General features: G+C 53.8%; 12 protein-coding genes across 12 annotated transcripts; 5 read left to right on the forward strand and 7 right to left on the reverse strand.

Moving 5' to 3' along the window:
• Positions 1 to 646: 646 nt before the first annotated feature.
• SNOG_02636 (hypothetical protein) lies at positions 647 to 3,049 on the reverse strand (the record flags this gene model as incomplete). The annotated part of the gene is made up of 2 exons (XM_001793183.1): positions 647 to 1,629; positions 2,146 to 3,049. 2 exons carry the CDS (start codon positions 3,047 to 3,049, stop codon positions 647 to 649), a joined length of 1,887 nt encoding a protein of 628 aa, XP_001793235.1.
• A 135-nt stretch (positions 3,050 to 3,184) lies between these two features.
• SNOG_02637 (hypothetical protein) lies at positions 3,185 to 3,520 on the forward strand (the record flags this gene model as incomplete). The annotated part of the gene is made up of 2 exons (XM_001793184.1): positions 3,185 to 3,286; positions 3,407 to 3,520. 2 exons carry the CDS (start codon positions 3,185 to 3,187, stop codon positions 3,518 to 3,520), a joined length of 216 nt encoding a protein of 71 aa, XP_001793236.1.
• A 1,646-nt stretch (positions 3,521 to 5,166) lies between these two features.
• SNOG_02638 (hypothetical protein) lies at positions 5,167 to 6,609 on the forward strand (the record flags this gene model as incomplete). The annotated part of the gene is made up of 1 exon (XM_001793185.1): positions 5,167 to 6,609. One exon carries the CDS (start codon positions 5,167 to 5,169, stop codon positions 6,607 to 6,609), a length of 1,443 nt encoding a protein of 480 aa, XP_001793237.1.
• A 451-nt stretch (positions 6,610 to 7,060) lies between these two features.
• SNOG_02639 (hypothetical protein) lies at positions 7,061 to 8,338 on the reverse strand (the record flags this gene model as incomplete). Its single annotated transcript, XM_001793186.1, has 1 exon — positions 7,061 to 8,338. The coding sequence occupies one exon, from the start codon at positions 8,336 to 8,338 to the stop codon at positions 7,061 to 7,063; it is 1,278 nt and encodes a 425-aa protein (XP_001793238.1).
• A 511-nt stretch (positions 8,339 to 8,849) lies between these two features.
• SNOG_02640 (hypothetical protein) lies at positions 8,850 to 9,188 on the reverse strand (the record flags this gene model as incomplete). The annotated part of the gene is made up of 2 exons (XM_001793187.1): positions 8,850 to 8,958; positions 9,001 to 9,188. 2 exons carry the CDS (start codon positions 9,186 to 9,188, stop codon positions 8,850 to 8,852), a joined length of 297 nt encoding a protein of 98 aa, XP_001793239.1.
• A 167-nt stretch (positions 9,189 to 9,355) lies between these two features.
• SNOG_02641 (hypothetical protein) lies at positions 9,356 to 10,878 on the reverse strand (the record flags this gene model as incomplete). Its single annotated transcript, XM_001793188.1, has 3 exons — positions 9,356 to 9,859; positions 9,908 to 10,745; positions 10,803 to 10,878. 3 exons carry the CDS (start codon positions 10,876 to 10,878, stop codon positions 9,493 to 9,495), a joined length of 1,281 nt encoding a protein of 426 aa, XP_001793240.1. The 3' UTR covers positions 9,356 to 9,492.
• A 464-nt stretch (positions 10,879 to 11,342) lies between these two features.
• Positions 11,343 to 12,080, reverse strand: SNOG_02642 (hypothetical protein). The gene is made up of 4 exons (XM_001793189.1): positions 12,016 to 12,080; positions 11,827 to 11,905; positions 11,591 to 11,680; positions 11,343 to 11,532 (listed from the first exon to the last, which is right to left on the reverse strand). The coding sequence occupies exons 1-4, from the start codon at positions 12,021 to 12,023 to the stop codon at positions 11,503 to 11,505; spliced, it is 207 nt and encodes a 68-aa protein (XP_001793241.1). The 5' UTR covers positions 12,024 to 12,080; the 3' UTR covers positions 11,343 to 11,502.
• Positions 12,081 to 12,260: 180 nt separating this feature from the next.
• SNOG_02643 (hypothetical protein) lies at positions 12,261 to 15,187 on the forward strand (the record flags this gene model as incomplete). Its single annotated transcript, XM_001793190.1, has 2 exons — positions 12,261 to 14,793; positions 15,069 to 15,187. 2 exons carry the CDS (start codon positions 12,261 to 12,263, stop codon positions 15,185 to 15,187), a joined length of 2,652 nt encoding a protein of 883 aa, XP_001793242.1.
• On the reverse strand, positions 14,978 to 17,237 carry SNOG_02644 (hypothetical protein; the record flags this gene model as incomplete). The annotated part of the gene is made up of 6 exons (XM_001793191.1): positions 14,978 to 16,095; positions 16,195 to 16,386; positions 16,435 to 16,558; positions 16,607 to 16,671; positions 16,722 to 16,880; positions 16,934 to 17,237. 6 exons carry the CDS (start codon positions 17,235 to 17,237, stop codon positions 14,978 to 14,980), a joined length of 1,962 nt encoding a protein of 653 aa, XP_001793243.1.
• A 606-nt stretch (positions 17,238 to 17,843) lies between these two features.
• SNOG_02645 (hypothetical protein) lies at positions 17,844 to 18,212 on the reverse strand (the record flags this gene model as incomplete). The annotated part of the gene is made up of 2 exons (XM_001793192.1): positions 17,844 to 18,078; positions 18,136 to 18,212. 2 exons carry the CDS (start codon positions 18,210 to 18,212, stop codon positions 17,844 to 17,846), a joined length of 312 nt encoding a protein of 103 aa, XP_001793244.1.
• Positions 18,213 to 18,847: 635 nt separating this feature from the next.
• Positions 18,848 to 19,439, forward strand: SNOG_02646 (hypothetical protein; the record flags this gene model as incomplete). Its single annotated transcript, XM_001793193.1, has 2 exons — positions 18,848 to 18,934; positions 18,978 to 19,439. The coding sequence occupies 2 exons, from the start codon at positions 18,848 to 18,850 to the stop codon at positions 19,437 to 19,439; spliced, it is 549 nt and encodes a 182-aa protein (XP_001793245.1).
• A 58-nt stretch (positions 19,440 to 19,497) lies between these two features.
• SNOG_02647 (hypothetical protein) lies at positions 19,498 to 20,316 on the forward strand (the record flags this gene model as incomplete). Its single annotated transcript, XM_001793194.1, has 2 exons — positions 19,498 to 19,809; positions 19,865 to 20,316. The coding sequence occupies one exon, from the start codon at positions 19,498 to 19,500 to the stop codon at positions 19,699 to 19,701; it is 204 nt and encodes a 67-aa protein (XP_001793246.1). The 3' UTR covers positions 19,702 to 19,809; positions 19,865 to 20,316.
• Between the last annotated feature and the right edge of the window lie 34 nt (positions 20,317 to 20,350).

Here is a 20,350-nt window from a genome sequence, read left to right on the forward strand (position 1 = left end):
TGGTGGCGCTTGAGGCTGCTAGCTCAGCACGCCACTATTCTAAGCGAGTCAGTCCCGAAAACAAGGGCCTACTGATATCTGAAAAGAAGTAATGTTGTGTATCAACCCACAGAACATCAGGCGACACCCAGAATGATTGCGCCCGCCCTATTTCGCCGCTTGCTTCTACTGAACTTCAAGTGCTTATAACCATAGAAATTCTTTTGTGTGCAAACCCCCGTTGGTTTTGAAGTGTGTATGCGCAATGCAGAGCCTACGGCTCAGCAAACATGACCATGAGACAAATGCACCAAGAGGTGAAATATGTCTGAGACATTACAAAGAATATGTTACTGCAACAGCCTTACTCTCGAGCATTGCCCGCACAGCCGCAACGAGAGAAGTTCCAGGACCAAGACATGTGCTGTGTGAGTTCTACTTTGTTGTTGTTTAGGGTTGAGAAAGAAATTTACAACATTACAGATGTGCCGCGGCAAATTACGCCTTGAGTGTTTAACGTACATAGATTTTTTTCGTTTGAATGTCAGATACTATAACCTCACCAGGAGAAGAAAACCATAATAGCAACGGGCATGGGGTATACCGGAAAGATCAAATCTGCAACGCCGTCATCCAAGCACGTACCGAAACAAGCGCTCAGCACATGTTAAATCAACCGAAATTCTGTCTTCTCAACATACTCACTGATCGCCTCTCCATCCATTTTCCCGTGAATGTAGGCCTCTCCAACAAATTCATGATCTTGCGTGCCCGTCACAGGTCGCAAGATGACGGGTACGCTACAACCGTACAAGATGGCAATGATGTCTCCTTCTTGAGTTTTGCGTGGTCCGAGACCGACAAGCTTTTTTCCTGCGCCAGCCGAAGATCTGCGCCCTTCAGAAGCAATTGAAGGCTGTTCAGGAAGGATTGGCAAGCCCTCGATGAAAGATCGGTCCCATGTAACAGCAAGGACGCGCTCAAGGTAGTCTTTCGTGTAGTTACTATCTTCAGTCTTCCGGAGGACTTCTTTGATGTTCATGTGACCGTTCCGCGTTAAGCTGACGAGGCAGTGTTGGCAAGCGAGCCGGTACGTTTTGGGCTTCGCCTGTCCCTTTGGACCTCGATCAGCAACAAGGGTGCGCCATAGTTGGTCAGGAACTTCTTTAACTGCTTTTGCTTTCCAATCGAAGTTCCAACCGAGCTTTTCCAGGCAGTCTCTTGGAATTACGCCATCCGCGAAAGGTTGATTACGAAATGAGACTATACCAATCGCAACTCCAGTGACAATCAACATTGCCTTATGGACGCTGTGATTGCTGCCATCTCCTCCGAGTATTTCATCTTCGATTGGCGCAGGATCTTCGGGGAAAATGACTTGTGGATCTTTTTTAAGCCACCCAGAGCCAGAAGCATTGTATTGAGAAGCTCCAGGTAGACCGACGAGACTGTCGGCTGCCTTCCGGCCATGATACACCTCCTCACCCCTTCCAAAGGCGGAGTCATCCACGAGGAGTATCCAGGTGGGCAATTGCACAAGTCGAGGTGTTGTAGGAGTCTTCGTTTCTCGCTCTGGGAGCGCCCAGTACCGGCAGATGATATTGAGCGATTTGGAAGTGTCGACCACATACTTCACGAATTCTCGATAGACTTGTAATAAATCTTTCGAGTAGTCAGGTTTAGGAAGCGTATGATGGCCAATCTTATTGGATGAGTTCGATTCTTTACAGATGTTCAAGAATGCGTTGATAGTGTCCCGAGGATCCGACGTATCGAAGTTGGATAGGCTGCAAACCAAAGTCTCCAGATTTATGGTAGAGTCGTACTGGCCATCTGATTCCTTGCGAAATAAGTCTGAAGTGATATCAACCAGTAATTTTGCGCCGAACTGCTCGATCTCGAAGGCGGAATCCAGATACTTATTGCGTTGATGGAAATGCGTTCTGAAGTATTCTCGCAATCTGCCTTTGAGAACATCAAAGCTAGCACAAAATATAGCGATTGCGTTGTGAAAGTCTTCCCAATTGATAGTATGCGACCCGCAGTGGACGGTCGCGTATCTGGCAAGAGCTAACTCCTGAATGACCCATCGACGCGAGAACCTTAGAGTGAGGTCAGCTTATACACAAGGTGTTACATTGAAGGCGGAGACATACCAGCTCCAACGTAATAGCTCAAACAGGCTTGCCCATTGAGGTATATATTCTGGCTCGCTGAGGAGTGCTTGGTAGTTATTGGGATTAATGGCTCGTGGGATGAACTGCATGGCCCGATCTGACACGCGACTCTCAGTTGTGTCGGTTCCAAGCCAAATGCAGACACTCTTTGAATTATGATAGATGCTAGCCATCTTCATCACCTGCTCTTGTTTTTCGGTGTCGTCATTTTGATTGATGCAGATCGCATCTACCCAGATAAACAGGTGCTTCCCACACGAAGCCCGCCTGAGTTCTTTGAGGGCATCGTAGAGATTATGCCGAATGAGCATCTTTCGGGAGTCAGAGAGTTTCTCTGCCATCGCGTCGTCAACAAGGTCTTGCAAAGAGCTGATTGGCCGTGCCTTGATTTCAGACTGTATGATTATGGTATGATCTGCTTCACTGTCACCCCAATTGTACGACAGGGCGGTATAGATTTGCTTCCCGTTCTCCAGCTCGCTATCATCGAATGTCTTTAGAGTAGCGTTGAGAGGACAGTTCGGTGCATCTGACGGTTTGATGACAAGCAAGCGAACTTGATCGCTCCTGATACTGCGATAGGTGTATAGGCCTTTGGCTGCCTTCTGGATGAGCGCGATTGATGCTGATTTGCCTGTCGAGGTGGATGACGAAGGGCGCCTTGATTTCATCATGCCCTCCCTGTTGATCGGAATTGCAGTCGGCAATGCAAATTGTGTTGGGTCAAAAGATTCAACTGGGAAGGTGTCCGGATCATGAGAGTTGTCGTCATGGTCCGTTTCTACGGCTTTCTGCGGAGAATGAATATTGTTGGCGAATGTTTCAACAATTCTCGGTATGTTTTGATTCGACACTGGGCGGATCTTGAGTGGAGGATCATCGTGCGGCAGCATGGTCGCATGAAAGGACCGTTTGAGTGACATGATCTTGAATGCAGTCGAAGTATAGTGTACTTCCTCCGTGGGAGGTGGGGACTGTGGATCTAATAAGTGGAGTGAACCAGTTCGCCGCTCCATCTGGGAGTCAACATGGTAACTCAAGGCGAGGTCGCATCACCCATCACCATGGATTGGAAGCCACCGACACCCTTCTCCTGCATGACTATGCGTTTCCGTTGCCACCAGAACAAGGTGAGACCACTCCTTGGGGGCGGGCCAAGCGCCAATGAGATGCTACACTGTTCGTGGGGGTAGTTGCAACCAACTCTCATTGTCGTTTTTTTACTCTGTCAACCTGTACACAGCCTGCAGCAGGACGACAGATCGGTCCCACAAGCGTCCAAATGTGGTAGCAGCTACAATGACTCGTGCCTGCAAGATCCCGCGTTCATGGTATCCACGGCGCGCATGTTGCGTCTAGTGTGATTGCGGAGATGGTTGCACAGAACGGGGCTATGCGAGGTCCTTCGGCCAGAAAAACCGTGGTGGGCAATGGCCAAGCGATAAGACGAACGAGGCTTCAGGAGAAATCTGAGTTGAAAGCAAGGAACGCGCCGCATGAGTCCACTACAGTAGAGCCCATTTGCCTAGAGGACCGGATGCACATAATGGCGTTGGTTGTATGATCGAGTACAGTTCGCCAGTTGATGCCTAGAGTTGATGAAGCCCATCTTGGCAGGGTGGTGTTGAGAAGGCACGGGTCACATCAGAGCCGGACCCTGCCCCTTCCCACCTTCTGAGGTTGACAACTTTTTCGTCAACATCAACGACGAGGAGCAAAGAGCAATGTTACATCAGCTTTTGATAGTGCAATATTCTCGCTAAAAGAATGATCAGCAATTTTGCCATGTCGGTATGGAAAAGAGCGACTGGTTGACGCTGGGTTTTGTTGGGGTTTGTTGGGTGTTGCTGGGAGGAGATCGAAAGGCTCCATCGCCGCCTTCAACGCGTCGCCAGCGCTTAGACATGAATGTGCTAACCGGGGAACGATAGGAGGAGACTCACACTGTGGTTGTTTGATGCGCTGAGTGTCATACTCCAAGCCCGAGCAATGATGTCCTTCCAAAGTTCATGCATCATCGTCACCCACACGATCGCCCAACATGGCGCCGTGGAAACTTCGCTTGAGTCTCTGAGCTTTATGAGGAATAAGATGGATCTGAAATGGTGCCGGGAGCTGTTAAGCGTGGCGCTTCGCACTAGCCGAGGCCTGCATGCATAGCCACCGTCAGCAAATGAAGATTTCAGATGCAGTCGGCGACAATGGTGCATCCACCATCTTTACAGTTCCATGGATTCAAAAGGAGACATCTCGACTGAGCGTCCCGCAGTAGAGGCGAGGGAAGAAGTACATCTCGGACGAGAAGATTTGCCTACACAGATGTTGCCAGTTCTAGACGACCTGCGTCACCTCATCTGTGAAAGGTGTGCAAGAATCGATATCGAATCACTCGGGCGCGAACAGACGTGGAGACCTGAGCGAGGTAATTTTGTTACCGAACTTGGGACCACCGCAGAGCTTGCCTCGTCGCTATGTCCCCTCTGTCGGCTGCTCGCAACCATCAGCCCTTCTCAAGATGAGCTCACACAACATGACCCTGTCCATCTTCGAAGCTTTTCTGCTCGCCGCGAGTTTTCTGGTATATCCACGTTCGTGTGGATGTCAGAAGACTCGACGCTGTTAGGCGTACTATCTAATCCAAACGATGAGTTCGAACAAGAGGGGGTTCTCGATCCAGTTGATCCACGCTTGGTTGCTAGCCTTCGCGATACAGGGCCTGTTATTCATCACAGGTCCGCCTAATAAACGGCCGCAAAGTTGCTCGGTGCGGTCTCTGGACCCAGACAATTTCGATATCGAGATCGCGCGGCAATGGCAAAGATACTGCTACCAGCATCATACCCTGACTTGTCTGAGTATGACGCAGCCACAGCCTCGTTCCTTGAGCCTGATCGATTGCAGGACACGCCGAATCGTTCAGCCTCGATCTTGGGTGAGTTATGCAGCACTCTCCTATGTGTGGGGTGCACGAAGTTCAAACCATTCGCTGGACCCAAGTGAGACAAAGAACATGCTCCATCATCTCCCTAAGACTATCGAAGATAGTATAGAAGTTGCGACACGTCTAGATATATGGTACCTCTGGGTCGACAGATACTGCATCGATGAGGACAGCCCCAGCGACAAGCATGACCAGATTCAGCAAATGGACGCGATCTATAGGTCTGCAGCTTTGACGATCATTGCGGCTGCTGGAGAAGGACCAGATCACGGCCTGCCCGGAATCAACGGAACGACCAGGACAGCTCAACAAACTCTACGTCTAGGTGACTTCACTCTTGCCCAGACCCTATCTCATCCTTCCGTAGCGTTGTCTGCATCTGTCTGGGCGACGAGGGGATGGACTTATCAAGAAGGACTACTCTCGCGCCGCCGTCTTATCTTCACACCTGAGCAGGTTTTCTTCGAATGCGAGGGCATGCATTGTCGCGAAGCCGTCACAATCCCTCTAGACGATATGCATCTCGTAAGTAAGCAAAGATTCAAAGCAGATGCACCTTCCGGGTCTTTCGACGCCAAACGTCCTGGCCGGTATCCTCTCATGTACATGCGGCACGTGGCCGAATTCTACTTCAAACAACTATCTTACCCGAGCGATGCACTTAACGCCATGCATGGAATCTTCAAGTCCTTCCAGGAGCAACCTCCAAAGCGAGCCGTCTACAACATATGCGGCATACCGATTCTACCCGGAAGATTCCAGAGCTTTACGAGTCAAAGGCCGTTACATCCTTTCCTGACAAACCTATTCTGGTATCACACCGAGCCTGGACATCGCCGGCCAGAGTTTCCGAGTTGGTCTTGGGTCGGTTGGCACGGTGGCACAATATCGCCAGAGACCTTTGTGAAAAAGAACGAATCATATTCGAAGCTCAATGCTGATACATCTCTTTGGGTGGAAGAAAAGCCTGGCCTGCTACGCGAGTTTGCTGAACCCGTGGCTCCGAACACTTGGCTAGACTACCAAGACAGCCGCTTCCTTCACATCCAGACATGGATACTGGACTGCACAATTGTCAATATTGATGTCGCAGATCTGCCATCCTGGAAATCAAGCCCGGGACTTTACGCCCGATTTCAACTGGACGATGAGAGGATCGGCTGCGCAAGATTCCATCCATCAATCACCCCGACCGAGCTTCAACACTGCGACTCCACCGGGCAACCGAAGCAGTATCTCGGCCTGATCCTACCCTTTTCTCTAGCTGGCATGAACTACATCTACATGATCGAGCGATATGCTTCAGTACTAGTCGTAGAAGACAAAGGAGATTGCTACGAACGCGTGGGTGTCTTTCATCTCTACTCACACTTTGACAGCGGTACAGACGAGCAACGTGCGGATCTCAGCTTCTGTATGAGAGCCGATGGGAAACTCTCGAGCTTCAAGAACGTGGATAATGGTTGGGAGCGAGGTGCGAAGAGGCAGAAGCGCAAGATTCGCTTGGGCTAGTGGAAGGCTGCGTGATGCAGGGCTGAGGTATCAGTTTCGCTCACACCAGCGACAATTCTTCGGACATACGCACTACCTGCTTCATACCGGACTGTGCTCCGACCTTTCAAATTCCCAAACCAAGTCCCGAAGCATGATGATGTTTCAACATTATCCGTTTCGCGCAATGTTTGGCTAAGCTTCCACCATCAACCTTGACGTTTCACGCCAAACTTTACAAGCTTTCGGACGAACCTGTGGGCCTTGCGTTTGCCTTGAACTACAAACATGGGGAAATCACCGAATCCTTCTCACCAATACTTCAACGAATGAAAGAATGGCTGTAATTAATGATTAACGAGTGTGCGTACGTATCGTATCGTGAACGTGTACTTTTGGAACCAGCCAAAGAAGCAGATTAAAAATATTCTAAATCCAAGTACAGCAACCCAAATCCCATTCCATGCATTGTTCAAGCAAGTCCCAACTTCCCCGCACCAGCCTTCAAAGCTGCTGCACCTTTTCCAGCGCCGCCCGCACCGGCGAGAGCGGCTGCGCCTTTGCCAGCTCCGGCTTTGGCTGCTGCACCAGCTCCTGCCGCAGCTCCCTTTCCTGCACCAGCCTTAGCTGCTGCACCAGCTCCTGCCGCAGCTCCCTTTCCTGCACCAGCCTTAGCTGCTGCACCAGCTCCTGCCGCAGCTCCCTTTCCTGCACCAGCCTTAGCTGCTGCACCAGCTCCTGCTGCAGCTCCGGCGCCAGCGGCCTTTCCTCCTGCGGCGCCTTGGATGGCACTTAGGACACCTGAAGCAACGCCGGTTCCAGGGATGGCACCGACGATACCTGCAGCGATGTCAAGACCTTTGCCGCGCTTTTCGGTTGCTTCGTGACGCTTCTCTTCAGTCTCGTGGCGCTTCTCGCCAGCAATATGCCTGACCTCTTCGTGACGCTTCTCGGTAGCCTCGTGACGCTTCTCAGTTGCTTCGTGACGCTTCTCAGTTGCTTCGTGACGCTTCTCAGTAGCTTCATGCCTCTTCTCCCCCTGAACCTGCGTAACCTCCTCATGCCTCTCCCAAATCTCCACCATAGCCTCCCTCCTATTGTTCTTCCCCTTACCCAACGCCGCCAAAAGCCCCGCCGCCGTGCCACCCGCAGCCTTGCCCTTGCCCTTCGTTGCTGCCTTCGCCGCATCGCCCGCATTCGCGCCCAAAACACTCGCCGGCGTCGTGCCCGCAGCATTGTTGATCATCTGCCCGCCACTCACGCCGCCCTGGGGGCTAACGTTGTTCTTGGCTTTGGCTGCCTTGGCTGCGTATTGCTGCACGGCTTGGGCGTTGGGCGGGTTGATTACCATGACCATACCGGCCTGGCAATGCTGGGCTTGCGAGCAGTAGATGTACATGGGCTGGTTGTCCGTCACGGGGACCATGAACGTAGGTGTGTTGGCCTGGCGGCGGTTGTTCTTGCCGCCTTTGCGTGCGTTTCCACCTGCGCCTGCACCTGCGCCGCCAGCAGGGCCCGCGACGGGCTGGAAGTCGCTAAATATGGCGTTGCGCTCGGGCTGGCAAGGAGTGTTTGCGCCGGAAGACGCGATGCTGTGGTTCTGCGCGGCGAAGTTGAAGGCGATCATGTCGCCAGGCTGCGCGGTCATGGTGTTGGGCGTGAAGGTGAATTTGTTGTTGGCCGCGACGGTGACGGTCATGGTGGCTGCTGAGGCGGACCCAGCCGCGAGGAGGATGGTGGGGATAAGCATTTTGGGAAAGAATTTGAGAAGGTGGAATTAAGAAAGGGATTATTAATGGGAAAGAGGTAGAGAAATAGAAGTAGAAGTAGAAATAGAAGCGCAAGTGTTGTCGATGTAAACCACCCGGGCTTTTCGATATCGATATTAGCATGCCGCCGATCGCGACATATATACACCCTTCTAGCTCGCTCCCCTTCCCACATCTTGAACATTACCTCGGCCCCGAAAAGCAACGGCATATGAGACTCACGTTCAACGGAGATCTTGGTTCCTGAGACGTTGTTGGAGGACGATCTGTTTGACGCTCTGGCTGTCAGATTGTTTCATGCCAAGGAAAAGAAACACTCCGCGCGATTAAGCGGTCCAGAAACCGAATGTGCGCCCCACGGAACAGAAAAGCAGACACATCTCACGTGGAAGTGATTTCTCCGTCCTCGTCTAACATGTATATCTGTCAGTCAGTCGGAAGTGTGAGATGAACGTTAATCACGAGTGTGGCGTGATGGAGAACGATGGAAAATCAGACATCGATCGTCTTTGCTGAGTTCGAAGGCTCGGAATGAGGCTCGTGTTGGACTGTTGAACGGGTTGGTCCATCTGGGTCTCGGCACTGATCACTCTTCCCTTGTCTTTCAGACCAAACAGCTCGGCATTTACCATGTGCTCCTTACTCCACTCCATCGTCGTAGTCTGTCCCAGGTGGTCCCGTGATGGTGCGCACGCCCAGATCGATGATCACAGCTCCCAAGCATGTCGTCGCAGAGCTTGCATCGACTCGGTATCTGGTTTGCGCCCCCGTGCATTTGTCAAAACCGTTTGACGCGTTGACAGTAGGCGATACTTTAAGATGCATGCACATCTCGGCTCTCGATCCCTGGGACTACAACGCAAAGTAGGATCCCTGCTCGAACTACCAAAAGCATGACATTGCTCGGCATAATAATGGTTGAGTCGTTCGAACGCTGTTGCATTAAATGTTCTGGGTGAACTGGAAGCGCATGAACAATGTCGTCATGGGTTTTCATGATACTCCTGAATGCGAAAAGATTAATTGTTCTACAACCATGAGATGGCCACGTACGTATGTAGAAGCAGCCAGCCCCGCTCATGTCCTATCATACATATCAACATTATGCAAACATCCGTTCCACATCTCGTATCGACTACGCTTTGACGGTACTCCTCTTCATCTTCTTCCTGCTGTCCTTTTCGCGCTCCTTCTCAAGGTACTTGCGCTGCTCGTCTGCGCTCAGACGTCCCAGCTTGGCATCGCGCTGCTCGCGCTTGAGCTTGTCGGCGGCGATTTTCCTCTCCTCGGCCTTTTCTTCCTCGTCGACCTTGCGGATCTTGGCGATCTGCTCGTCACGTGTCTGCTTGATGCGACGGAGCGCTTCGGGGCGGAAGTGGGCGGCGGTAGCGAGGTGGTCTGGCAGGCGCAGGAAGTAGTTGAAGAGGGGCATGGTGGAGGTGTAGTCCGAGGCGAGCTTCAGGGAGAGGTTGATGCGCTTCTTGGGCTTGGTGTCGTCGAGACTGTGCTGGGTTAGCTAGAATTGTGAGCAAGGGGAGCAGATGTCTCACGTCTTCGGCTGGTCAATGGGCTGGTCGGTGATGATTAGCGCCTCGAAGTTGTCGCCTGCGTCGTGGATGGCCTTGATCAGCTCAGGGGCAAGAACAAGGTCGGTGATTTCGGCGCTCTCGCTCATGACAGCGGTCCAGATGGGCAGCTTGGCGTGGTCGCGGGTGGTGGTCAGAGACACGTCGTAGCGGTCCTCACGCATGCGCTTCATGATGTCCTTGTGCACAACGGCGAAGACGAAGCCGTCGAAGGAGCTGTTGGGCACCTTCTTGGCGTCTCCGGAGCCGTAGTTGGGGGCGTGCTTGGCCTCGTTGCCGTCGAATACGTAGGCGGTGGCCTCGACACGCTCGGTTGGGGCGGGGAAGCTCTCGAAGAATAGGGGGATCAGGTACTCGCCGAGCAGCATGAAGGGGTTGTAGCGCTTGACCAGGCTGATTTTGAAGTCGATGAAGGCGACATTCTGGCGCCCCGTCGCGTACGACTGGTGCTCGTCGGCCTTCTTCTCCTTCAGAATGTCGTCGGAAACCTCTCCCGCCTTGTATCCGACCTGGGCGAATTCCTGCTGCAACGAGGGCGCGTGTGCCTTGGCCCAGGCTCGCGCCTTGCTTCGGTTGGCGCGCGTGCCCCAGACGTGGGTGGCGATGAGGAGGAACAGGAAGGGCAGAATGTACATCTCCAGCTTGAAGTCCTCGGCTGACGTGCGCTCCCACACGCGGTACCAGGCCGTGTATGGCCGCGCACCGCCAATGGCGCCCGTGGGCTGAGCCATGTGCGCGGCATCGGTGAAGGAGGAGATGGCCGCTGGCGTGGGATCAGGAGCACCTGCGTAGTCGGCAAAGTCTGCTGAGGTTAGCTATGCGACGAAGCACGGCGGGCCTGAAGCCATTGAGGGTGGACGCGTACCATCGTCACCGACGACTGGCGCCTGGACGGGCTTCTGGCCGCCAAAGAGGTTCTTGACGAAATCGGCCATTGCTAATTGACCTCTTGTTGACGCTTTCGGGTGAGGTTGAGGACAGAGTCGCGCCGCAGTTCGTCGAAGGATCTCGGCGTGGGCACCGACCTCATTTTGGAACGCTAGCACGAATGTGGGGGGTAGCTCCAGCCGGGGAAGCCAGGAGATGGTTGCAAGGCTCACTGCTTTATGGGTGTACGAAGACAGCTTCTTGTGTCACATCTTCGAATTGAATGCGGATTAATTCATGTGCTCCAAGGTACTTGAAGGTACAATACGACCAGTCAAGCCCCGACAGCATGTCACTTATATTGAAACCAACGTCCACATGTTTCCGTTCCGACACTGCTGGCTCGCCATTGGATTGTCTACTCGGATTAGAAATGCTAGCTAGCAGCTTCACATGGTCATCAGATAGACGGTATTAGTATGACCTGCGGAGTAGTGCGGGACAAAACATGCATGCAACACCAGCACATCGTGTATGGCAAGCTGTCGATATGATTTGCTGTCTGCTGTCTATGCGGCGGGACAAAAGAAATGTGCTCAAAGGCCGGGTCCGTTTATGGTTTGTACATTGAAGCTGCCTGATGGTCTATCCATGGTGGCCTAGTGCGGATATATTATTCCTGCCTTCGAAGCCTAGTTCTTGCCAGCCCAAGTCTTGTGTCCCTAGATGCCTTGTTAGAAATGGTGAGAGCTTCGGACCCTAGTGGATGTAGCTGCTTACGAGAACCAGACGGACCATCATGTACATGCTGGCGCCGATGCTGGTGTAGAGGCCCAGCTTGTAGGCGGGAATCATCCACTTGCCACGGGCCTACGATTGTGATCAGTCAGCAATTCGCCCAAAAAGCCCCAGGTTCGATGCGCCGCTTCTCCGCGCAGACTGCTGGTCGTCTTCATGGTATTGCGACCACGTCATTCCCCGCCATCTGCCCAAGCTCTTCTGTAGAGGCTACGCACCTTCTCCCAAGTCCTCAGGCCATCGTGCTTCTGGAACTCGCGCTGGTAGTACGGTACACGGTTCTCGCGGTAGACCCAGCTGGTGACTGTCAGTGTCGAAGATCATGCAGAAAGACGGGGTCGCAGCCGTGGCCGTCGCAAGCCGAGCATCGCTGCGCGAACATGTCCATGGCTGCGAAATAGACGTACCCTGCCATTGTGAAGAGTGGAGATGTATCAGGGGACGTGTGCGGGTGCAATGGGTGGTTTGGTGCGTGATTCGGAGCGTGAAGTGAGGTCGAATGATGCCGCAAGAGAGTTGACTGCCAAGCAGACTAAGCCGTTTTCGGCCGCAACAATTCGCGACTTCTTCTTCGAGCTCGAGCTTCGGTGGCAGTAAATGGGCACCTGCTGCTTCCAATGGCTTGACTTCACTCTCTAACGCCACCCTGTTAATGCCACCGGCCCTGGACAGGCTCCTCGCCAGCCCGCCTGCCCTGCGACTTCTGCGCGCCATCGTCAATGGGCCCGAAGTGCCTGCAGCATGTTTGCCCGCCGCTTCCTGCTGCCACGCCAAAATCACGCACCGCCACTACGGAACCAGGAAAAGAGCTGTCCCGGCAAAATTGAAGTGGAGAAGATGGTACGAGACAAGCGAGGAACAAGCCAAGCGCGAGGCAATTCGTCAGCTTCTTGAGCATGACGGGCAGCATGTGCCCCAGGATGGAGACAAACTTGGAGCCGCAACACATGGGACAAAAGCTGGAGATGGCACTACTGGCGCTGCGGCATGGGCAGAGTCTCTGGCTCTCCGGGAACGCCAAGATGGGCTGAAAGGCGTCAAGGCCGTGTGGAAACTCATGCAGGACGCACAATACAACCTCCCATGCGACTTTACAGATCACGCCGACTTCCTCTGGGGAACCTTTGTCAAGCACCCCGACCTAGTAGTGGAAGTCGTAGAGCATGCCGCACAGCTACTCAAAGAGTCCAAGAAGACGTATGCTAGTCTCTATTCTCTGGTCATGAGCCATTGGCTTCCGCGAGAGCCCAGGAGGGCATTGGAGTACCATCGTATGCTCAAAGCGAGGCTAGAGCTCAAAGCCATTCCTTTGAAGGCAATTGTCCAACAGGGGAGATCAAGTTTCGGCCCTGCCGCGTATGAAGCATTGATGGAAATATACAAGAGCAGGAGGCGTCGAGATCTGTATGACGACGTGGTGCCAGCCCTCATTGAAAAAGGACATGTTCAATTGGCCCGCAAATGGCATAGACTCTGCACGTCTTGCGGAGACATACCCTCTGAACCCGTTGCGAAACATCCTGTCGTTCTTCTACTCACAGACGAAGCGTCCCTGCTCGCCAATCCTGACCCTGCCTTGAAAGATTCGATACGACAGCGCGAGAGGTACAACACAGAGCTCATGCAGCGTCTGCTGGGACGCGATGCTGCACCCGTGCGCTTCGAGGACTCTTTCTGCGCGCGAATGTTTGCAACCAAGACCTTCCCGCCCGAATCCGTCATAAGGGGACTTGCCATGGTAGGGGTCAACGAAATTGGCCCACAAGCTGTTTTAGCAATGGCCTCTCGAACAGAACCACTTCAAGATCTGCCACATATATTCGAAGAGCTTAGAGAAAATGGCATAGCGCTGCAAGGATGTGTCTATTCCCTTGCGATAGAGAAGTTCGCCACAGAGCGCTGGTGGAGTTTGGTCCGCAGTATGCTCGACAGCGACCAGCATCCAGATGTTTTTGGCGATGCGCAAGTGCAGAGGAAGCTGCTTGATTTCTACTTAGATCAGGAAGACCACATGCAAGCCCGGCGTACGCTTGCTATCCTGACGCTGTTCCACAGGGACTCCAGCCAAGAGTCGTGGAACCTCCTTTTGCAATTCCAGATCCGACGCACCGGACCAAAACATGTCACGGAAGTGCTCCAAGACATGCGCATCCGGGGCGTCATGCTCACCGCAGAGTCCATAGCCGCTATCAAGGGTCTCCTTCGTCGTCGCCAACGCGGTCGCAAACCTACCGCAGTACACGACGGATACGATGATCTGCGCTTCGTCGCGCGCAGCTTCATGAGCATCCTCGAGTTCGGCATGGCTCCCATCCCTCCCCGAACATGGCGCGAACTCATCCGACGCTTCGGCATGAGCGGTCGACTCCGCGAGCTTCGACGCCTGCTCCTATGGTTGTTATCCTGGTACGCCCCACGAAGCAGCCACCAATTCTCAACCCTCCCCTCATCCCCTTTCCTCGCCCGCGCAACCGAAACCCTCCAAGCCAAATTCCCCCAGCGCTCCCACTATTTCCACTTCCCCGGTACCACCACCCAACGCGAGCGATCAGATCATCCCATCCGCCAACTCTTCCCCCCACCCCTCCAACAGGCTTTCATCATTTGGGGCTTCCGCGCCGGTCTCCTTCCCAACGCGCCCCTCGAGCAGTCCCTCCTCGGCCCCACCCTGCGCAAGAAACACTACCGCCGTATGCTCATGCGCCACCTCATCCTCAAGCGCGAGTCCTGGAGCTCCGGCCTCCGCACGCTAGTCTTGCTGCGCGACCTTGGTGTTCGCGTACACTACCATACCGTGCTCAAGGCCCTGCAGATGCAATTCACAGTCCTCTTTGGCCGGGGGCACTCGCGAAAGTGGGAGAATCGTATCATGGAGGACGTTAATCCCATCCCGTATAGCACGTATGTCAAGGAGGTCAATGAGATTTGGGGGAGTAAGTTGCTTGTGGAGCCGGAGCTGTTTCAGAAGGGCATGGTGCATGATCATTTGTGGCATCCGAGGTTGAGGAGGAAAGTCGATCGAAGAGGGTTTGTGCGCTTGGATGGGTTGGTGAGGAGGGAGACGGGGGATGGTGCTGCAGTGAGGGATTTGGAGAAGACGTTTGAAGCGCAGGGCAAGGCGCTGGAGCCGGGGAGGGAGTGGATGTTCGAAGCGGATTTGAGCACAAGAGGGGTGGGAAAGAGTGGTCAGTGATACACGCAGCTCTATCCACCCAAATAAGCTCTTCAATCATAAAACACAATTACTCATGCAAAAACAGACTTTTAATTTCAATCCGCAAAATCGATCCAATACCACATATATGCAAATGCTAAAACCAAGCAAAAACTCTAGATGATAACATCCCGTCCCAATCCTCATCACCATCTCTAAACCCTCTCTTCTAACCCTTCCCCTCCAAAATCTTGCCCTGCCTCATCTCCACACCCTCCCCTATCTAACAACCTTCCTCTTCTCTCGCCTCCAGAATCTTCCCCTCCCCCTACCCTCTCACCTTCCTCTTCTCCCCCCTCCTCCTCCGCGGCGCCCTCGCCGCCTTCCTGTTCCAAATCCACCCCTCCCCCTTGGCGCCGGTGTAACTCGCGGCGCCGCCCTTCCTCCCCTCCCAGTGCAGCCAGAAACTCCGGACTGAAGGGCAGAGCATTGAAGCTCGGGGACGGAAGCACGGAACTGGCGGTTTGCGCGGGGGAAGCGAGGATGACTGTGTTGGAGGGAGCAGCGGGGAGGATGGGGGTGGGTTTGCGGAGGGGGGAGGGGCGCGGGCGGCGGAGGGGTCGTGGAGAAGGACGCGGACGCGGACGCGGGCGGGGACGAGGCCTGCGGGTGCGGGTGGAGGGGGATGGCGAGGCGGGCTGGATGGGGATGGGGATAGGGAGGGGGTTCTTTTGCTGTGGTGTGGATGCTTGTTCGTTCTGTTGTTGGCTGGCGACGAATGTATCTGGTGAGCCGGGTTGGGTGGCGTGATCACCTGCTGGACCCTCGGATGTGCCGTCGACCCAGACGACGTCGAACGTTGCAGATGGCGTTGGCGCGCTGGCGATATTTGGGGCCTGGGGATCAACGGGGCCTTGTTCGAGGGGGGCTGAATCCGAGCCTGTGGGAATCTTGGGCTGGCTTGACTGTGCACTAGGTTCACCACTTCCGTATCCTCCCTTCTCCAGCTCGTCTGCCATGGCTTTGATATGGCTCCAGTCGAAACTGTCCTCTCCCAGGCTCCAAGCCATGACGCCACCGAGTTTGTACTTGCGTACAATGTCGTCGAATTTGCGCGAGATGAGAGCGGGTGTATCCCATGTCCAGAACAGGTTGTTTTCAGTATCAAAGAAATACTGACCGCCCGCTCGGTTGTCCGTCATGCCGCCGGCAAGAGCAGATTGCCAGGAGCCAGCGACGTCAGGGTCGGTGCAGCCGGTGCCGAAGGCGTGTTGACAAGCACCGGAGCAGTGTTCGGGAGAGTTTCCGCAGTTGCCGTATTGGGAGCAGCAGCCTGATGAGCATTTTGTGCCTTTGTCTGGGCTGGATGAAAGGCAAGTGTAATTAGTGTATTGCAGAGCTCGAGTGGTGGGACAAGCTTACCCGCATGTACCATCGTAAGACACGGTCAAAGCTGACGCATCGACGGGCTTCATGTGTGAGGGCTCGAAAGTCCAGGCACCCGAGGTCAGCGTGTCCTTACCAGTGACTGGATCCTCCGCAAGGACGATGGGGCAGCCAAGTGGTGGGTTGGATGTGCAACCAGGTTTTGTCGTGAAGTATTTTGCATAGTATGCGAAGCCGACTGAACAATGGTCAGTCAAAGCGCACAGCTATAGAAAGATTGAATTACGGTTCAGCTTCTCTGGTGGAGCACCAATGGCGAGGTAACGCTCAATGGTGGCAGCAGAATCGACGACCGAGGAGTGGTGCTTTGTGACATTGTCACGACGGTTCATGAGGTCGTATGACATGACCTTGCAAAGTTTAGTTTCTGATCTCCTTGCAGGATGTTTGGGATTTACATTGATGAAGTCGACAGAGCGCCATATCTTCGGGCCAGTCTCTTTCGTGTAGGCAATCATGTCACCTATTCCAAGTCAGAAAACGAATCATCATGATTTATGTGACAGTACCCACCTTTCTTGCCAGGTACAGCAATCGAGAGAAGCTTGTTTCCAATCGCTGCACGGATCGCGGCCAGAAATTTGGGGTAGGCCTCGATTTGATAAGCCTTATCCGAGTTGAGTACTTCCTTGTAGTCACCGCCATTGCCACCAGGATATTCCCAATCGATATCTGAAGGTCATCAGTACGATGTTGTTAAAGTTTCAGCAACATCGTAGACTCACCAACCCCATCAGCACCGGTGTTTGTAAGCATGGTACCTACATCAGCAGCAAATTGGGCAATTGCGGCATCCGTCTTTGAAGCTTGGAGAAAACCAACATCATCACCCCACCCACCAACTGCGATCATGAGCTTTGCGCCTGGAAACTCTGAACGAATGGTCGAGATGGGAACTTTTGGCTGAAAAGAGGCAGTTGCGTTGGCCATGGCGAAAGCAATGACAACATGATCGATACCAGAACGATCTTTGGGGTTTGTTGGTCGGGTCGGATGCCATCTGAAGTTGGTGAGATTTGAAGAGATCATTTTTGAACCATAGTGTACTTACTCGTCAGCGTACATTACGAAGCGGGCAGTCACTGATGCTGCGAAGAGCAACGGTGATAGTAGGGAGGCACGCATTTTCGAAAGATGAAAGCCGTTCACCAGTCGGAAGAAGGGGAAGAGCGACGAAAGTCAAGAGAACGGCAAGACAATTGGACTAGATGAACCAAAGCAGTGTTTGACTCCGGGGAGTTGCCCTGCAGGTTACCGTGGCGAATGACGGGAGAACATTCCACAGTAAAGAAGAGTACGCGGCTACTGACAGTTGAAGAGCAAACACGGGAAATGAATAGGCAAGGTACGCTTAGCAGCATAGAAAACATGGTATGTATCTTTTGAGCGGTGAAGATGATTCGTTTCCAGCGTAGGACATTGGCAGGCACGACTGTCTTGCCTTGCATTCGCTACCCTAGATGGAGAAGAACCAGTACCCAGGTTGGACATTTTTTTTTATTGATTGGGAAAGTGCTGTACACTGTACGGGTCGTTTACCGTCGTCATACATCGCGACTCCAGACTGAGAAGAAGAACCTTCAATATTAGCATTGGTTTGAGTCAGTATGCGAGACAATGTCCAGCAGACAGCTGTCATTCGCGTGCTACTGCGACATTAACGGCGGATGTAGATGTGGTGGCGCGGCGGATGATGCGTTGCTGGAATGTAGCCTCCCATGGTTGTGTAACCGATTGTGGTTGTACACACCCTGGGCTTAATGCACAACGGTCGGTCATCAGTCCGTGATGGGAAGTACCAGGTTTGATCGTATGAGAGTTGCACGGCAGCTTGTCGATCGGCGTGAAGCGATTCGGTGGCTTACCGGCGCTGGAAACCGTTTCGTACTACCTCTATATGCAGGTACATCTGAGGACGGGCATCTACATTCGATCCGGGGTTGGGAAGCGGATTTGTTCGTCCTGGAACGTGTCGCAGAGATACATAGGAGATGATTCGGGCATGTTGATGTTCAAATTGGAAGACTACGCACTGAAAAGAACTACGAGAAGCGGAAATGGCAAGTGCCGCTAGAATCTATCCTATATGGGAAGGAACCACTTGACCTGCACATGGTGGTTTGTTGTTGACGTCCCACAGCGACTGCTGGTTTGAGCGAAGCACTCACCTGCCCGAACGTTTTGCTGAAATGCCAGTCCTTAGCATTTGACGGCAGCCTTGCACGATTTCTACGTCTTTTCGCCTTTTTCACCTCGCGCGAATAGATATGAAGCCTCACATTTCTATGGAAGGACACTTCTTACGTCAGCTACTACCAGGAGCTGTCCTCGACTAAATTTTCGATAAATCGGTCTGGTCACGTCAAGCCAAGGGACCCTCGCAGTCGCAAATTGCTCCGCCAGCGTGTTTTTGGAAAGACATTGCAGGGCCTCAACGTCGTCGCTCCCGGGTCGCAATGATGCGCCTCTGCAAACGTCGAGCTCGTCAGTCGTAATTACATGCGCTAGACCTGGGTGCAGTCGCGACGCTGCATCAGTCTGCACGTCAGACTGCGGGCGCTGGCCGGCTAGGATAAGGCTCGACCGCCTACCAGTGCGTGTGGAACCACGGTTCGCTTGAGGCGTGGACCGTCGACGACATGAACGACCGCTGCCGGAGATGGCTCCCAGATGGCGCACCCAGACGGAGCACAGTCGCTGGAAGTCAATGGACAGGCGCCCAGCACGTGATAATCCGCGCGATCCGTTGGCGAGGTGACGATCGCCAAGGTTCCCCAGTCTGGAGCTATCGACAGCTCCTGCAGAGCTATGCAGCCAGCTTCGGCCAATGGCGACGCGCCTGAAAATTGGGAGGGCTGGGGAGAGGTTGGGAGCGCCTCGACGCAACGATTGCTGGCAAGACGGCATGGATCACCCTCAGCTGAAAGACGCGCGAACCATGGTCTGGCGTATGAGATGCATGGCACGCTCCAATTGCACGGCTCCACGAAGATGAGACGGCCCACTGTTCGTCAAGCTGCAGCAAGACGCGGAGCTCCCAGCCCAAGGCAATTTGGCCGCGACGGCGAGGCCATTGAGCTGCAATCGCCAGGCCAACAGCCGCACAGTGCTGCATTGCGCGTCAGGACATGCCTCGGTGCGAATGTGATCCGCCGTCGGAGGGCCCGCTCCATTGCGTCGTTCGATGAAGCGTCGAAGCATGCGAAAAGGGGGAGCTTGCAACCACGCTAGCTGCCCAATCACAACACGACTTAGGCCGCTCCCGGACAGCTCCCTCGACGCCCCAGCCATGCCCATGCTTGCACCGCAGCCAAACGGCCTCACAACAGAGTTCCCGCTGACCGCCAATCTACTTGATCCCCTCGTCTCGCCGCACTGCTCCCTCTCTCCTCCACCCCCGCTACTGCACCCAATTGCATCTCACACGTCACATCTTTCCGCTGGCCACCCTTCAGCACCTCTTACTCCAACACATCTCCCCGTGAGACCCTAAAGGAGCCAAGAAGTTCTTTCTTGATTCCTTTCGAATTGTTTTCGAACGGTTCGAAGGGTTTTCAAGAACGAGCGACCCGACTCCGACAAACTGGATTTTGAAGCACGAGTCCGTCTCGCCCGAGCGCAGTTGTGACCCAAGAGCGCGCGCTGACAGCGAACAGGTTCCGATCCCCTTCAGTGTCTTCCCGTCTGCGTATCGGAACGCGGAAGTTAAGGAATCTACCAGTGTCAAGGTAGAAGGCGAAGCAAAGGTCTCGCAACAGGCAGTACACGGAGGGGAAGGTCACGAAGAGACACACGAATCCTTCACAGCCACCGTCCGCCAACCTCAACCTCAACCTCACCCTCACCCTCAACCTCACCCACACCCCCAAGAACCTGCCCACCGCGACACTTACGTCAAGGAGGAGATCCACATCACTGAGCAAGAGCGTCTTCGCCGTCCTCAGCCGCCCCAGCACCACGAGGAAGTTCATATCCACGAACAGACTCGCTACAGGCAGCCCGAGCAACCTCAGCAGGTTCAGCCACCCCAGCACCAGCAGCAGCATCGCCACGAGCACCGTCAGGAGCACGTAGAATTCCAGTCCGCGCGCGACCGGTACAATACGCCCCGATGCCTGAATCATTTCCGTTATTGTTTTGCC

This window comes from Parastagonospora nodorum (genome assembly GCF_000146915.1).
Source record: "Parastagonospora nodorum SN15 chromosome Unknown scaffold_4, whole genome shotgun sequence".
Classification (NCBI taxonomy): domain Eukaryota; kingdom Fungi; phylum Ascomycota; class Dothideomycetes; order Pleosporales; family Phaeosphaeriaceae; genus Parastagonospora; species Parastagonospora nodorum.